The sequence below is a fragment of the Gymnoscopelus braueri genome, assembly GCF_963280865.1.
Source record: "Gymnoscopelus braueri genome assembly, chromosome: 5".
Classification (NCBI taxonomy): domain Eukaryota; kingdom Metazoa; phylum Chordata; class Actinopteri; order Myctophiformes; family Myctophidae; genus Gymnoscopelus; species Gymnoscopelus braueri.
The window spans coordinates 47,413,125-47,432,254 of NC_137606.1; the positions used below are offsets into that span (position 1 = coordinate 47,413,125).

Genomic DNA, 19,130 nt, shown 5'->3' on the forward strand with positions numbered 1-19,130 from the left:
TTATCAGGAATATAGGAGGTGATAGTTGTGAGTGACTGCACACAATGAAGACAAAATTAAACCTATAATGTAGTGGAAGATTAAGACGGTCTAAAAGCCGTCTCCTCAAAGCCGCCCCCTCCTAGGCACACCTTGACCATACATAATAGGGCATAGCAGTGGCGGCCATTTTGTGGTGCCACAAATCGAAAGCCCATTAATCTTTCCCATAGAGATTTCGGGAAATATTCATGTTAATTATTTTAAGCTTGGAACCAAGCCATCCAGGCTCCTGTCTCTGGTAAGAACTGTTTACTTTGTGCCCCCCACTACCTGTGCTATTCTTCATTACTGCACCTGTGGCCCTATATACACACCCTGTCCATCTAAAGCCTGCCACCAAGTGTCCAATAATAATACTACAAATTAACCAACCAACAACATGCCAACAACATTATAATGACTGAAGAAGGAAGGCACTGGAGCAAACTCGGACATCATGTTTAATAACAGGGTGCAGGCAAATAACGTGACGATGTCATTACATCTTCATCAGGTCAGCATAAATGGCTCCTATAGGTGTTGTGGACCGACAATAGCAGATCTACAAGCAGCAGATCGTCTAATTTCGGTCCGGGACACCAGACATCAGGCTTTAGAGTCTCACACTCTCACTAGAGGGCTGTATTATTGTTCATTCATTCACTAAAGGGTTAACTCTTTGTAAACATCAAACGATTTGATATGCAATCCTATCATCATAATTAGAACGTTAGAAAAGACCTTTTGACCTAAGGGTGGTGTTGTAGGAAAGGTCATGACGGGGTTACCAAAAGATCGGCCAGGTTACATCCTCCAAGGAGCAGGAACACACTCAGCAACGGCCATTATGGGGTCACCAAAATCAGTATGGCTCTGGGAGCAGAGAGGTGCACAGCACATTCCATGGCATTACAGCCAGTAGTTGTTGAGATACTGCACCTTGTTTGGGTGGACAGGCGGTCCCCGCTAACGGATAGGGGGTTAAAAATTCAATGACATTACGGAGGATTAAATTACGGCTTACTAAATGACTCGGCAGCGTCAGTTGTATCCCTTCGAAGCACAAATGTGGCCTATGAACCGACTTCACCTACGGCTTCATTCTGCAGGTTGCAGTCGACATGAAAGAGGTTGTGTCCAATTCCCTGTACGCCTCTCAGGAGTGACCTTATCAATTAACCTCCGCACATTGGCTGACCTTATTAGTGGGGGATGGCTGGATTCCGCACCGGCTCTGACCCATTGATTTGATTGTGATTTTCGTTTCTCTGCCTCTAGGCGTGTGAAAGCCTGTAAACAGGCAATTCACTATACGTTCTATGGATCTGATTGTAGAACCGCACATGGGGGTGAACCAAGGTGTGGATCTATAAGCGAACCAAGGTGTGAATCTATAATTTCTTCTGCAGAATATTGATAGAAGCATGTGTTATACCATTTAAATGTAAATTTGACATTATCAGTGGTTCAAGCCCGGGGGGGCAACCTTCTGTCACGGTTTTGCAAATTCCTTTGAGTAAATGGTACAGACATGACATTTTCCACCAATGATTGGAAGTTGTGTGCATTACTTACACAACAAAATACGACCCCAATTGGCCAGATTATAGTAGTATAATTAAAGGTCAAAATGTTGATTTACATGCAACAACCATCTAGTCTCGCTACAAATTTGCCTCAACAACTACGAAAGTCTGTCTGTCAGAATCTGTGCTTAGTGTAATATTATAGTACTCACGATCAGTGATGTGGAAGAAGTACTCACATTTTTTACTTAAGTAAAAGTATCAATACCACAATGTAGAAATACTTTTGTTACAAGTATAGGTCTTGGATCCAAAATGTACTTGAGTAAAAGTACAAAAGTATTGGCATCAAAATATACTTAAATTACCAAAAGTAAAAGTAGTCATCTTGCAGAATGTCCCATTTTACATGTTTTCAAATGTATAAAATCTTTTGAAAATAGCAGATCTACAAGCTCACATTAAGTCACATCGCTGAAGTTGTGTATGTATGTTTTGTAATCTAATAAAGGAACTAATAACTAAAGAGGTCAAATAATTGTAGTGGAGTAAAAGAATTGGAAATTGGAAATACTCAAGTAAACAAAAAAAAAAGAAAAGCTCCGAATTGTACTTGAGTAGCCCAGAGTACTTGAGTACATGTGCTTAGTTACTTTCCACCACGGTTCACGATTACAATATGCCATATTTGCCATTGTTGCTCATCGTGCTTATGGATGCCAAAATGGTCTGCAAGGGCCTCAGTGATTGTATTGTGTCTACTGTGATGGATGAGGGTATTTTGGTTGGTACAATGTCCTCACTATCATCGCTGTCAGGTGAAAACCTTGTTTGTCCAAAACTGTTATTTTTCAGGAAAGGAAAACATAAATGAAAGTAAAAAAAAGTGGAGGTTAGTCTGGCCATAATGAGATCAGTCCTTGTTGCAGGCTTGTGTCTGTTCTGTTGATATCCTCCAGTGGTGGAAGAAGTACTGTAATTATTTACTTAAAGACGGGGTGCGGTGATTTTCAGTGATCCCCCCCTAAAACATAATCATCAGGTATTATGGTTATACTAGGAGGAAGATTTTTTTCAAAAAAGTGTACAGAAATTGTTAAAATTATGTTTTTATGTGGACACGCCTCCAGTTCATTAAGTATACCTGGTTCTCACCTTAGCACCTCCTCCACCACCTTAGCACCACCCACCTGTCCTAGTCCCTCCTCCTCCTCATACCCACACCTGTTGTGTTATGATAATGAGGGGGAGGGTATGTTTTTACTATGTCACTAAAGCGCTGTTTCTCTATTGGCACGTTTGACCCTCAAGGTTTCAGCCTCCAGGTAGAAACTCAAAATAGTCAGAGAAAACACCATAAAAACACCACCAGGGGGCTTAATGAAGTTCTATCAATGACAAAAACAGAAAAAGTGCAAAACCATGGCACCACCTCTTTAAGTAGAAGTAGTAATATACCACAATATAAAAATACTCCATTACAAGTAGAAGTCCTGCCGCTGGAGGGGCGCTATCCCCCTGGGACACAGTAATATGTTTTTTTTTGCGTTTGAAATCCCATCGGGGAATCTTAGATCACATAAGAACTGTGTTCTTATATGATCAGTAGATGTACTTAGTTACTTTCCGCCACTGACATCCTCAAGAGGGAGACTGCTCACTCACTGTAAAATATGAGGCTAATTAATAGTGTTGCTCGGTGCGCACAAAGTATAAATTAAACATATCATGGTGCCCACTCTTGGCACACAACGCACACATCATTATTCCTGACATAATTATCCTGGATATTGTCCCAGTCACGTATATCTGCACTCCATCATTGTGGTCATATCCTCTATAGCTGTGTACTGCAGTGGTTCTCAAACGTTTTCATGTCAAGGACCCCCAAATTGATAAATATTTGGCCGCGGACCCCCATCTGACACGTTGTGCCAGGGACCCACAGAAGCAAAGATTTGTGTTAAAAGTGTTCATTAACTCACTTATTGCTACGCCTGTGAATGATCCAAGCACCACCGAAAAGGAGTACACCCAGAATCACAACAAAAAAGGTCTAGGCACCTTTCATGTTAAAGGATTTATAAATTTTTTTTTTTTTTTTTTTTTTTTTTTTTTTAAGAAAATCGCCACATTATAACGGCCATAGCTCTGGAATGGAGGATCGCGGCCGGCCGATTTTTTTGTGCGATTCTACCAGACCCCTGTGCGTGTAATGAGCCAATCTCCGTGAGGAAGGAGGTCACAGAGAATAGTCCCCTTGCCAGTTTTCGCTGGCAAGGGGACTGGAGACGGATGAATTAATCAATTAATTCCTGGCAGGGAATGAGCTAATGTTCAAGATTTTTGAAAAATAGTATATCTACAAGCTCATATGCGTGGCACCGTATATCTGCTTTTTTTTAATTGCCAACGTATAAAAGGTTAAAGTGGTTAAAGTGATTGTGATGCTATCTTAACACATTTTGCTGGGGACCCCCTGGAACCCCTCCAAGGACCCCTTGGGGTCCCCGAACCCCACTTTGAGAACCACTGGTGTACACATTTAGTTTACTGTATACTACACAGCTCAGTGGCCTTGTGGTCGGAGTGTCACCCTGAGATTGGGAGGTCAGGGGTTCAATCCAAGCCCCCAGAGCCACGGTAGAGCAGTGAAGCGGCGGTCGCCTGGTGGTCAAACCTGAGAATGCAATACTTCCGCATTTAAAACGCCACTGTGCGTGCTTCTACCGTTTGAAACCCTATAGTGTGCCTGCTCGGTGCTCAAGTCTTCCGCATTTGGGCACCCAAATTTGGTGCCCAAATGCGGAAGCAGATCGTTCTTACGGGTGCTTCAAACGCCAGTGAGCAACTTTCATTGAAATGAATAGATGGGGGCGGGGCAGTCTGGCCTCTAGATATATCATAACTCTATGGTTCAATCCCCCGGCCGGGCCATACCAAAGACTATAAAAATGGTACCCAATGCCTCCCTGCTTGGGCACTCAGCATCAAGGGTTGTGTTGTGGATAGTACGTCCCTGTGACATACTACAGCAAGGGTCTTCAACGTTTTTCAGCCCAAGGACCCCTTAGCTGAGAGAGAGATGAAGCAGAAAAAAAATAGCAGATCTACAAGCTCACAACGCCTCGCAGCGCGATGCGTTGTGTGCTTGTAGATCGGCTATGTTTGGCTAATCCCCTCACTTCCCTCAGCATCCTATCACACTAAGATTTGGAGGACCCCCTGTAGTAACTCTGAGGACCCCCTAGGGGTCCCAGACCCCCTGTTGAAGACCCCTGTACACCTGTGTGTGTGTGTGTGTGTGTGTGTGTGTGTGTGTGTGTGTGTGTGTGTGTGTGTGTGTGTGTGTGTGTGTGTGTGTGTGTGTGTGTGTGTGTGTGTGAGAAAAAAGACACACAAAACATTTGACTAGTGCTCAGTCTCTTCAGAGACCAGCCTGCTTGCAAGCTGGTAAAAAAAAAACATTAATTCACACAACACTGATAGTCAATGAATGAAGCTATCATAAAATCTATGAAAAAGACAACACAATTGTATACAATATGTAGTATGTGTCACTGCTTCATCTGTCTCTCAGCTAAGGGGTCCTTGGCCTGAAAAACGTTGAAGACCCCTGAGTTAGAGTTTTGCTGTGACTGACTTTTATCTCTTCCAGCGCTAGTGAAGGGTTTTCACAAGTACCTACTGTTATTATGGCTTATTACACGGCTTGGTTGAATGCTTGATTCTGATTGGTCAAACACTGAATTGAGCAGTGTGTTAGTTCTTAATAATGACGATGTGCTCTATAACAAGTAACCAAGAATGTATTCTTTTTGATCCACTACACTTCCTTGTTTTCCGAGGCAACCGTGTCCGCCCAGCACAACACTTATGGAATACTTTCATTGCCGTAAGCGAGGAAATGTATTTATTAAGTAGCCGTGTAATAAGTAATAATAAATGTAATAATAAATCCCTTCAGGGTGATTATGCACCTCCGCTCCACGTCGGTGCATAATCACCCTGACAGGATTTATTTTTCAATAATATCCAGCTACCCGTGCATTATCCCGTGCATAATGAGCAACAATGTGCAAATGAACCACACACTTTAACCTTTATACTTTGTTGACCAGGGTTTTCCAGGGATCTGGGGTCGCTGGGGATGGCCACCCCCTTGGCGTTTGCATTTCACCTCAAATTGAGTTATTTCATGCATATTTTCTCCAACCTCTGAACAATTTTGGCAGATGAATCTGATTTCAGATTGGCGCTGAGTCAATCCACGGCCGTCCATCTACATGTGTCACAAGTGTTATAGACACGTGTTTTCTTGTCTGCAAACATACATTTATTAACCACGTGCACTTTTAACCTGGCGTCCCCATTCTGGGCATAAAAAAAAAAGAAAAAAAGAAAGTACAAAAGTAAGTAAAAATAGTAGTAAAAATAGCAGATCTACAGTAGAAGCTCACCACCAGCTCACAACGTGTCACGAAGCATTGTGTGAGCTTGTAGATGATGACCTATTTTAGCATGACATAAAAACAAATAGGGCTTTAGCGGTAACTTTTTTGCCACTCTAATTGTTATTTTTTAAACAGCCTATCTACAAACTCACAAAGCATGAATTAAATCAACTTTTTTTGCCAAGTGTTTGCGTATTATATGACCAAAATAGAGATACAAGGGTTCATGCGGTTCACGCATTGTGTCACATGAGCAACATGTCTCAATGTGCAAATTAATGGATGCAATCATCAACTCAAAGCCCTGAGGACCAACGGTTTGCTGGGGCTCATCGGGGGCCAATGAGGCCGTCTGGACACATAATGGGAAGAGCACATTTGTATTGTGATCGAAATGACTGTACTGAATGCATTACAGTTTTACATATGTGGCTGGGGGTGGTATTTACTCATGAATAAAACATGAATGGTATTATACAATGTCAAGAAGAGAAATGTTATGGCATTGGAATTCTTTACACTTAACCCAGAAAGCTATAAATGTGTGATGCTCACATGACCAACTATACAGGCATGTCCTGTATAGACCCAGTTTCTCTACATTAACCACTATATACTTTGTTGGCAGGGGTCCCCCAGGAGTCTATACCTGGCCCTCTCCTTTTTTCCCCACCTCTACATTAAATCTCTTCCCCGAAAAGGTGCCCCATCTACAGTTGTGAGCTTGTAGATCTGCTATTTTTACCAAATGTTTGCTCTTATTATGACATGCCCAGAATAGGGACACTATGGGTTCATTTGCTTAATGAAATGCAGGTTATTAATATCAACCGTTCATGACCAGAGAGCTTCAGTTGAAACATGCTCTGTATAGAGACAATCTATGGAGATAACATCCACGTTCTGCTTCCTGCATTTGATTTGTGTGAACTACAGCACTTTCATTAACCTATGAGTCATTACACCAGTATGTATTGTCAGCTATAAAGTATTAATAGTGCTGAAGTTCTCATATCACCAGACCCATCCTTTTTATTTGACCCACAGGCAAAAACAACTCTGTGTGTGTGTGTGTGTGTGTGTGTGTGTGTGTGTGTGTGTGTGTGTGTGTGTGTGTGTGTGTGTGTGTGTGTGTGTGTGTGTGTGTGTGTGTGTGTGTGTGTGTGTGCGTGTGTGCGTGTGCGTGTGTGTGTCATGTGATTAATCTTCTGCAGTTATTAACCACAGACAATCTCTATCCCTGTCGCCCAGGCTTCGCAAATTAGCCTATATTATTTCAGGAAAAGTGTAATTGGCCAAATAATTGAAACCTAATCTATTCTCGTGTCATGATTTTCATGTTTTCTGCTCAACGCAGAATATTACTACGTAACACCCTGAGAGTTATGGCCCCAGGGAGCACACAGTAGACAAGGAATGCATAATCAGTATTTAGTCACACAAACACATTTTCATCCACAACCGTGTCTGTGAATGTACTGGAAATAAGAAACCTTAATGACATTGTGACGGGTGATAACAGAACTCTGAGTAGCAGGTCGGTTTGATTTAACCCATTAAGACCAGGAAAGCATCTGTGTGTCATTTTTAGATTTCTTTGGCTTTTCAAAAATAGCAGATCTACAAGCTCATAGCGCGGCACCGAGTGCCGCGCTATGAGCTTGTAGATCTGCTATTTTTGCAAATCTTTGAATATATATATATTTATATAACATTTGTAACTCAAATCGTATTGCTTCTGGGGATTCTACAAATGTCTGCTAAATCCTAACAGTTTTTTGGAGAGGAATAACAAAAACGTATGTTGCTATAATATCAGTGGTTCTCAAAAATTATATGTATTTGGCCGTGGACCCATCTCAAAATATTCTGTTCCAGGGACCCCCAGAAGTTGTAACAGAGTTAAAAAATATTTGCTTTATATATACATTCAAAGATTTGCACAAATTTTCACGATTTTTCAAAAAATAGCAGATCTACAAGCTCATAGCGTGGCACTCTGTGCCGCGCTATGAGCTTGTATATCTGCTATTTTTGAATAGCCAAAGAAATCTTAAAATGACACACAGATGCGTTTCCGGTCTTAATGGGTTAAAGAGCCATGAGGCTTTGGAAATGCAGAATACGCTTAATTAAAAAATTACTGTGTTTAGCAGACGCTATTATCCAGAACGACTTTTACAAGTGCTAGATCAGAGTGAGCAGAGAACGCATGAACCCTAGTAAACAGACAACAAAGCATATATAAATGTGTCACTAGAATACCAGATCAATATCAAACCTAGCATCTGCCTAAACACAATGCTTTGTAAATAACATTCTGTACAACAAATAACCAGCACATATCTGCATCTTTTAAAAAAAATAAGGAAAAGGTGACTAGTAAAAAACGGGAAAGCATCATAAAACAGTGGTTCTCAAAAATAGCAGATGTACAAGCTCACAGCGCGACACTTCGTGCCGCGCTGCGAGCTTGTATATTTTTTAAACATTTTTGATTTTTGAATAAATCTTGCTAGTGTTTGAAAATATTTAATACATTTCAATTGTTTTATACACAAATCTTCTCTTCTGGGTGGGTGGGCAAATACATATCATTTTGGTGGTCCGCGGCACAATAAAGTTTGAGAACCACTGATTTAGAAGACATTTGACGATTCGGCCTCAGGTCTTAATGGGTTAACACAGCATCTCTGGGGGAAAACAACGTGAGAAGAAGTGGGATAGAAGGAGAGACGAGTGCTATAAAGGGGGTGAAGTGGGGTGGTTAATGGGATGCCACCTCTGGTTGGTAATGGGAACGGTAGACGGTATTTTGTTAACACCTCAAAGAAGGGCCAAAGAAGTGCTAATAGCACACCTGCTTGATATAATAGGTGCGTAGGAGGAGTACACAGCCAACGCACAAGAAGACACAAAAGAATGACGCACGCTGTCTTTGCTTAATTAACTAACTAATGCAGAAAGTACGTTGCGGTCGCGCTGACCTCCATCCTACCAGGTCAGTGCGACTGAAACATACTTTCTGGAATAATAGACCAATTATTTGTTTACTAACATTGAGACTGGACGCACAGGTGATTGTTTCAGTCGCGCTGTGGTCGCGTTGCGGTCGCGCTGACCTCCATCCTATACCTGATGGAGGTCAGTGCGACTGAAACGTACTTTCTGGAATAATAGTTCCACACAGCATGCAGGTTTCTTTTTTTTTTGTCTAACACCTAATATAGAAACGGTCAAACACGGTGTACAACAGTATGGCCCAACCGGCAGACAGTGGTCAATAATTAGGCCCGCATACGGTACAATAGTTTCCAATTAGTTTCCAATCAGTGCTGCAAAAAGAGTCCTCCGTGTTCAATCCAAACACTCTCACTCACAGCACACAAACCGCCATGTGTGGTGATGAGAAGAGCCACCAATCTACCAGGGACCCCCCCTCCCGTTGCTCTTTAACAACAAAGATTTCCACTGCAGATCCACAAAGGTGTGGGTGTATACGTGCATGTGTGTGTGTGTGTGTGTGTGTGTGTGTGTGTGTGTGTGTGTGTGTGTGTGTGTGTGTGTGTGTGTGTGTGTGTGTGTGTGTGTGTGTGTGCGTGTGCGCGTGTGCGTGTGTGCGTGCGGGTGTTGCCGGGTGTGACGGACTCACCGATCGATGCTGATGGCACAGAGATTAAGGATGCTGGCAGTGCACATCATCACATCCAGTGTGACGAAGATGTCACAGTGGATCTTACTGAAACGCCATTCTCCCACCACCTGGAAGAAGGAACGACAGCAACAACATCCTCATCATAATGTAGCACTCGACCTAGCCTTGACGACCATGCATGCAGTCTTATGCAAAGGTTAAAATGTCATCTAGATAAGCATGTTATGTAGACAGATGCCAGGTTCATGTGTTGACCACCTGGCATCTTATAGTTTGTATAGTTTCAATGTACATATTTTATATTATAATGTTTAGACTGATGATAGGTTCTTGGTTTACCTATCCTAGATTACTGAGGCGCTACACTGTCTCTATGCATTTGATGTATTACCTTGTGTTTACCTTGCTTACTGTAAGTCACTCTGGAATAAATGCCTAAATTGTGTAAATTGTCTAATCATCATCATCATCATCATCATGTCAGAATAAGGACTTTCACGCTAATCTACACACCATTTATCATCCTCAATTTTTAGTGTGTTCCAGTTCAAATTTTGTCAGCTTGTTTCTTTGAGTCATCACTTCCAATTTCACTTGTTTATCCTGTATGAGTTCTCCCTCCTGATTGGCTAAACTTGGTATCCCAAACCGAAAATGGATTTTATGTTTACTAAAGAGCTGGAGAGACGGGGAGACCCCTGTTGTTCAGACCACTGAACAAACACTCTATAGTGTTTACTGTAAACTATCAGAATTTAGATTGGCTCAGAGTGGCTCAGAGCCTCTGTCTGAAGACCAAAGAGGCTAATACCTCCCTTAGGTAAAGGAGAGTTCCCCTTTAGGCTAGTGGGTTAAGATGTCTGGCTGTAGTGTCTTTTCCCGCACGGGAGACCAGGGTTCGATTCCCCGGTGTTACACACAGACGAGTTTGCACACTGTGGCTCCCTTCAATGACTTTATTGTGGCATCCACCTAAAGGGGACTTTTCTTCCCTTTGACAGTTTGAAGATGAGCAGTGTGCTCCAAACGTCACTTTTAGGTGGATGCCACAATAAAGTCATTGACGAGTTTGCTATAGTGTGCAAACTCAATGCCTTTGAGCTATGTCTCTTTTGAATTCAAGGGCGGTTGGATGTGCGTGACCTCCTTTGATCATCATTGCAAGCTTTTTTTCCCCATTAGTTTTTTTTTCCTAAATTTGACGGAATTATGAAATATTATATAAAACATATATTGTTGACACATTTAACAAAGGTACAAGGTATATTTTTGAACATTCTAAAACATGTTCCCATTGACCGCCAGTAATTATGCCATGGACCACCACCACTGGTTGAGAAACAGTGACATGCAACGGCTCAAAAGCGTCTCCCTTTCTGCATAAATAGCACCTGTAGAAGTGGTGAGTTTTACTACAGTGGCACAGAGGAAAAGAGCAAGAGAGTATTTGTGAGAGAGAGAGGGAGAGAGAGAGAAAGAGAGAGAGAGAGAGAGAGACAGAGAGACACAGAGAGAGAGAGAGAGAGAGAGCGTGTGTGTGTGTGTGTGTGTGTGTGTGTGTGTGTGTGTGTGTGTGTGTGTGTGTGTGTGTGTGTGTGTGTGTGTGTGTGTGTGTGTGTGTGTGTGTGTGTGTGTGTGTGTGTGTGTGTGTGTGTGTGTGTGTGTGTGTGTGTGTGTGTGTGTGTGTGCGCGTGTACGTGTGCGTGTGTGTGTGTGTGTTCCTCTGAAGGCTTTCTCAGTGATGGTTGAACTTGACAAAAGCTTGTGGCCCACTGTCCTGAATCCCCTTAAAAAGTTACAGTCTACTTAGGGACCAGTCGAAATTTACAGAAGGGAGGAAAATAGGGGAGGGTCATGCCTTTATAATTTTAGTACAAGGGAGGTAAGGGTCAGCTAATTGTCTCCGCCGGAGGTGGAGAGTATGTTTTCGTTCTGTCCCGCTGTGTCCCCCCCCCCCCCTAGCCAAGCTAACATTGGTCAAGCTTCACGTGACACAATGCTTTTGATTGGCTAGCGAGACGCATGACGAAATTAAATCCTATAAATAGGTGTGTCACTTCAAAAAGCCATTTATGCTTTTTGAAGTGAGGTAAGACAGGATCAATCAGTCTTGATTGGAACAGTACCTTCCAGTACAAATCACCCGTCCGTGCGTGTGTGTGTCCCTCTGAGAACACCTAACATTGGTCAAGTTTCACGTGACATCACAATATGTAATATAAATATATAAATAGCTTAGACAGGAACAGTACTATCCAGTACAAACAGAGATCACAGCTGAGACACAATGAAACTAACTCCCATTACGCAAACTGAAGAAGCAGCAAATCATCGTCTGAAACCTGATGAAGAAGCAAAGGCGCAGAAGGCCAAAGCTAAGAAAGCATACTCATCTACAACAGTAACACAGAAGAGGACTATAGAGTTGAATTGATCCCACAACAAGGCCGAAGTCTTAATACTGTAACAATTGGCCACCTTGATCAAATACATTATGTAGCACTAGAGAAAACTGACATAGATCAAACACACCAATCAACTGCTGAAACTGTTCAAGACAATGAAGATGAAGAAGACAGACAAGCATTTGAACAAACCAGTCAATTACGAGGACTCCCATATGACACATTGCTTCAAGAAGAACATTTTTTAGATGCAGACACTACATATTCAGTCGCCCCTGCAGAACACCAAAAACCACGCGCATTCTACCAAGACGACAAGTTTGAAGAGTTGGCAAACCCATCAAAGTACCCTTATGGCCGCGGTGGTTTAAAAACAGAAAGAGCGAAAAACATCACACACAGAAAATATTTTAACCAATGCCTTTTGTATTGTGATGGCCGTTTTGCTAAAGACATAGACTATCTCCTGGCAGCTCAGTACATGGTGGAAGCACAACAAGTCAAAGATCAAATTCAGATATCCCTACGGCAATCCCTACAAGCTCATATCGTTTGATTAAAATAGCACGGGTCTGCTGGCGGAGACTTGTGCTCCGAGGAGCACATTTTCTAGTTTTACTTTGAATCCAAGGGAGGGTCATGCAATTTTGAATTGATTAAACAGTCCGTTTTTTATATAACTTTTTAGGACAGCAGAACAGTGGTCAATGACCCCTCTCTATTTCAAATGATACAAAGGATTCAAATCCAGTAACACCTAACATATAAGAGACAGACAGATATACACACTACTATACAGAACGTCATACAATCAGCTTACAGGTTACTGGTATGAAGAGTGAAAACTATGTACAAGAGAAAAAAATCAGGGAGGGGGTGGGTTAGACAGGGGCCATTTTCGAATTGCACAAGTACAAGCAAGCAAATGCGATTGATATAGGCACATTTCCTACTAATGATGACTCAACCAGGTAAACCGGTTCAGTTTCCCTTGAAATTCTAACTTCCATTTCTGTGGAAGTTCTTGACATCCGACTTCCAAGTAACTGACAACGGCCGCGTTTCCCAAAGAGATTCGCAGAGATGCTGCGTAGAGATCCTGCGCAGGTTGTACGACGGGTCTTACGTGCGTCCACACAGGCTGCGCAGTACCATAGCAGCCACGTAGATTTCAGGTCATGCGTAGCCTACGCAGCTTGCGTAAGAGCCTGGGACCCGGCGAAACCTACGCTCTACCCTCATTAGTAGCAGCTGGTTGTGCCCAACGTGCTATCGGTTCCCACGTCCACGGCGTTACGTGTCTGCTAAAACTACATTCGGGAGACAGAATGGCGTATCCTACTCTCCTCCTACTCCTGGTAGAGGCGTAGCCCTGAGTGCTGTCCTACGCAGCAGTTTGTAACGAGCGCCCTGGGGCGCTCGTAACACCCATCGTAGCGAAATAGATCTATGAAAAGACCGACCGACCACACACACACACGCACGCACACGCACACGCACACGCACACGCACACGCACACGCACACGCACACGCACACGCACACACACATATAATTTATATATATATATATATATATATATATATATATATATATATATATATATATATATATACGGCCGGGCCGGTGCGTAACATGCATGCCTACCCAAAAAAACAGACATACAAGCTGTCAACGCGCTGCGACATGCCGTGTCGATAGCTTGCAGATCTGTTCTTTTGGGTAGGGCGACCGGCTGCGCTGCTTCGTCCTCTATGCATGAACCCGAAGTTTACAAATTGTACTCTCACAGATGATCCGATCGTCTGATAAAAATATTAAGCATATGCCAAGTTAGCTTCTAGGCTACGCATGAGCTCAAATTCGTTTGGGAAACCCGGCCAACATTGATGCGTCATCATACATCAAATAAAATCCTGTATTTACCTTGATGTACTAAAACCTCCCTTAAATACTTTGCGCTGTGTGCGTGTGTAGAACTGTCATCCTTGAGTTGAATTTCCTTTCTGTTGTCATGCACATTAACAGTATCCACCATCAATAAGATAAAATATAATACAAATCTTCACTTTCCTACATTACTAAATGCATGGTTAGGGACCACATGTAATACCTCCACGGACCACTAGTTGAAAACCCATGATGCAGGTAACAGTGTAGTCACTGTAGTTAATAATTATGGGATTCAATGGGTTTCCCACATGTAAGTTTAGAACACTGTCCATGCTGCTACCACTACAGACACTACACTGTGCATTTAGCAAGACTGACTACAGTAATGTTCTAATCAATGTGGAAAGCAAAACATTGTACAGTATCAGTTTTAAATGTCACGTTGTTGTATTTGATGGGGAGGGTTAGGGGTGTCAAGATAACACTAATTTCACGATACATACATGATGTTGGGCATATGATATCGATATGATACATTATTAATGTTCTTTTCTCATGTATCATCAACATTGGCCATCATCTTTAGTTTCAAAATAACAATTATAAAGCACTTTAGAAAAACAATTACAAAGTGCTTTGTACACACAAATAAATACATTTGTGCAAGCACCATACAGTAAGAACTCCTATAACTTTCACCGGCAAAAAAAATAAAGAAAATACAAATAATTAAAAAAATATTACGATACAGTATGACATCTTGACAATACCTATCGTCACATTGTAATACCACGATAGGCTATATCGTGGGACAATATATCGTGACACTCCTAGGCGGGGAGGGTTAATCTTTTTTTTTTAATCACTTGGGGGAGGGTCATTGATTTTTTTTTTTGTCAAAGGGAGGGTCATGGCATTTTAGATCAGGGCACATACATTTTCTCCAGGGGTACCCTTCTTTAAAAATCGACCTGTCCCTTACTATGTGCCTTTGTTTTCATGTCACCAGCTCTCCTGACTCTCCTGTCATTTGCCATCAAACAACTCCCCGCCCTTCACACCTCCTCCCTCTCCTGTCTTTCTTTGCACATTAATATGCATGACTGCTCCTACCTAAACTGTATACTGTAGAAGATGTTTATATAAGCCACTGTGGCAGCTAAATGCTGATGGTGTATATTATAAACTATGCCAAGCTGAAATGCACAATGTACATACTGTACGCTGATCTAGTTTTAGCATCCTATTTTGCTCTAGTTTTTATCTCTTTCTCTTTCTTTACTTATTATTAGTATTGTCTATGACGCTACATTGTCTGAAGGAAGCCGAACAAAAATAAGTTTTACTCTTATGTACAGTAGGCCTACCTGTTCTTTGAACCTTGAACCTTGTCACTTCATCACCTTGTTTCCCTGCCCACCTTCTCACCTGCAGCTCATTCATTCATTATCATCTTTCAACCAAAAGTAGCCGATCTACAAGCTCGCAAGAGCATCGTGTAACTATTGTTACCTTTTTATATCTCCTGTTTTTTCTGATACATAGCTTATTTTTTATCAGAAATGGAAATTCTATTATAAAATGTAAAGATATATTTTAAAATATATTTTCGTGAATGGAAATGGCGAACAGATGGCTTCCTTACTCGGCTTTCGGGAGGCGTAGTTCCAGACTCTATATAGCATTCAGGAGATTGTGGAATAGTTGTCTGGCTACGTGAGACTAGTTCAATCCAATGTGCTAGTGTTTGGATTAGCAGCCATGTGTACTGAGAAGAACCACCAATCTGCCACTCCCTCTGTTGTTTAAGAACAAAGATTTACACTGCAGATCCACGCAGGTGTGTGTGTGTGTGTGTGTGTGTGTGTGTGTGTGTGTGTGTGTGTGTGTGTGTGTGTGTGTGTGTGTGTGTGTGTGTGTGTGTGTGTGTGTGTGTGTGTACGCTTGAGAGGACCATTTTCCTGGTCCTCATAATTTCCCTGAACAGCTTCTCACCTGCAGCTCATTACATTCATTATCCACTTTCAACATGGCGTCCCTATTCGCCCCTATATCTTTACAGACCCCCAAAAACGAAAGAAGCACAAATTATAACAAAAAAAGAAAAGGACAAAAAAGCAGATGTTATCTAAACTAAATTATAAAAGGCTAAAGTAATACTGTGTAACATTAACCACTTCTGTCCCCCCTCCCTATAGTCATGAAACTCGAGGCTGTGAAAGAAGTGGCCCTGGTGAAGATACAACATCTATTTGCCAATGTACACATCCCACAAAAGGCACTGAGAGACATGACAAATAGAACTGTCCAGCTGGCCAGAAAATGGGTTGGCACACTCCATGAAAATGGGTTGCCACACACACTCCACACGAGACATACTCTTCCTTTCATATGGCGAAGGGGGGCTGGGGGTCCCAAATGTAGAGTGGATCTATGCAGCACCAAGGCTAACTCACCTACTCCACATGCTTAATAATGATGATGGCACTGTCAGAGAAATGGCCAGGGCATCACTCCTACTGGACTTATGCAGGAGGAAGGTCCCCCTGGCTGTTGCAGACCAGAATAATTTCCTAGGTTTCAGGAGGAAAGACTCTGGAAAACTGGACTCACAAGAGTTCAGTTAAAATGGGCAAAAAACAACACCGAAGTGCTCATCTCTGATGGACTAATTACAGACCCCAGTGTGGTAGTGGAGGCTACTCTCACCCACCAGGGAGGGGACATTAGACTACAGGAAGACACAGCTAGAAGGGTTCTGCTTAATATGAAACAGACTGAGGCCAAACAACACTGGTGTGGACTTCGACTGCAGGGAAAGTTGGCCTGTGTTGATTCCGCTGATCACTCTATTTCACATTCGATGTACAAAAATGCTGTAATTGGGGAGGATGTGTTAAAATTCACCATCAAAGCAAGAATGCAAGTATTACCAACCAAGTACAATCTGTCAATCTGGTATCCTGACATCCATAGTCCACTCTGTATAAATCATCATGATTCTGAACAACATCTAGAATCCATTGCACACATCACCAATGGATGTAGTGCATATACAGGGGGTCATACCTATGTTCCCCGGACCTATGTTCCCCCACTAAGGTTATGGTTAGGGTTAGGTTTAGGTTAGGTCCTTACGGTCCCCATATACAGTAATGTGTACATTGCTCACCACGACCGCATTGTCGACATAGTGTCCGATGCAGTCAAATAAATTATGCCATGCAGTGCGGCAATGTACAAACACTCAAGAGTGCTACCAGATTGGTTTGGTTTAGCTTGTGATGTCTTTGCTAACATCCCAAATACCCTGATGTTGCGTTTGTTGACACCTGGCTGTCACAAGGAATTTCTGATTCTGGAGGTGGGCTGTGTCTTTGATCTATACATGAACCAGGCTTTCCAAGATAAGCATTCTAAGTAACAACCACTACTGAGAATCATAACAAACCTTGGGTACAGATGCAGATTCTCTGTACTCATATTTGGAAGCCTGGGCCATGTATATAAGCTGACCACGAGTGGCCTAGCAATCGCTGGCATGACAAAAAGCAAAGCCAAACAACTTGCGAAATATTGCTCTGTTTCAGCTGTTATAGGCAGTTTCTCTGTGTGGAGGAGAAGGCGCCATGTGTATCCTTAGGGACCATGAACTATCAACCCCGTTATAATTTGTTTCCCTGTAAATTGATTGTAATTTGTGGATTCAAATAAATAATGTATACAAACGTCTCTAGTGCAGTACCAAACTCTGTCAATAGATGGCAGTCACTAATCCCTCACTGTAGCTAGAACGTCAATGTAAAGAGCATGTATTCAATAATGCTTGTCATAAGAATGCACTCAGAAAGATGATTACAATACAAGAACACCAGAAAAATTCAAAACATAAGAATATACACATTTTGGCTTTTTCCTTTTTTGAAGACAGAACTGCAGAACATAGCCGATCAACATAGCTCACAATGTGTATCTTCTGAAAAAGCTTTCCCCACAAACGGATGCTGGGGTTTAAGTGGTTAAAGATATTACAGCATTTGTCTACGGAACCTATCACACATAATGGAATGCTTTCAGGGTCATTGCACTCAACAATATTTTGAAATGTAACAACACAATGCTTATTAATGCCATTTATTAGGGGTGTCAGAAAAAATCTATTCGAATACGAATCGCGATTCTACTGTTGGACGATCCAGAATCGATTCTCATTTTTAAAAAAAATCTGTGTGTTTACATTATTATCAGTTGATAAAACTTTTACAATTATAAAAGCTACATAAATGTACTCTGCTCTCATGCCAGCAGACTGGAGTAGATCCTGAAATCCTATGTTTTGAATCAAGAATAGTTTTGAATCTAGAATCGTTTTTGAATCAAGAATCGTTTTTGAATCGAGAATCGTTTGTTTTGAAAAAATCGAAACAAATCGGAATTGTGACCCCAAGAATCGGAATCGAATCGTGAGATAGCAGAAGATTCACAGCCCTACTATTTATTAACTGTTAAATAAATCAAATACATTTCCGGTGGCGGGGACAAGTTCACAACTTGCGACGCATTGTGAACTTGTACATTTGCTATTTTCTCAATTTTTTAAACAGTTATACCAAATTCATCTTTTGGGTCTGGAGCTGAAAAAGTTTAGGAACCTCAGCAAGTAGAGTGTCTATTCTGTTCTCCTCACAACAACATTGTCTGTCTGTCTCCTAGTCACGCTTCTGCATTTTTCAAATCTGCCAGCCAGCGTTGCCACCCGCAAGCAAACACGAAGTCTAATAAGTGCCAGTACATCCACCATATCAAAAGAAACCTCCACCTGACAAGACGCTGCGTGGCATCAATAGACGTCTGATGCGGCACGCATCAATAAGAAATCAAGTGGAATTATAAACACCCTTGTTGTGTTATACAACCAAACAGCACTACCCCTCCTCCTCCTCCTAGCTACGCATCCCTCAGGAGGAGGAGGAGAAGCCCTCCTCGCTGCTCCAGTTGCGGCCCGTATTTGAAGCGGTGTAAGTATCAGTGGTACTGACAGGTCTGAGGGGTCCTGTACCAGCCACGCTATACAGCCCACCTGTCACCACTGTCGAGGCAAGGGACGGGAGGGATAGAGCCACAGAGACAACAGCAGTTTTAATATAGCCTACAAGCAGGGGTCTTCAACAGGGGGT

At 42.1% G+C, this 19,130-nt stretch overlaps 1 protein-coding gene across 1 annotated transcript in view; it reads right to left on the reverse strand.

Annotated features, from left to right (window-relative positions):
* The window catches only part of drd2a (dopamine receptor D2a), a 103,490-nt gene that overhangs the window by 15,873 nt on the left and 68,487 nt on the right, over positions 1-19,130 (reverse strand). The window contains exon 3 of the mRNA XM_080428675.1: positions 9,654-9,763. Within this exon, the coding sequence (XP_080284801.1) occupies positions 9,654-9,763 (110 nt within the window). The remainder of the gene's footprint in view (positions 1-9,653; positions 9,764-19,130) is intronic.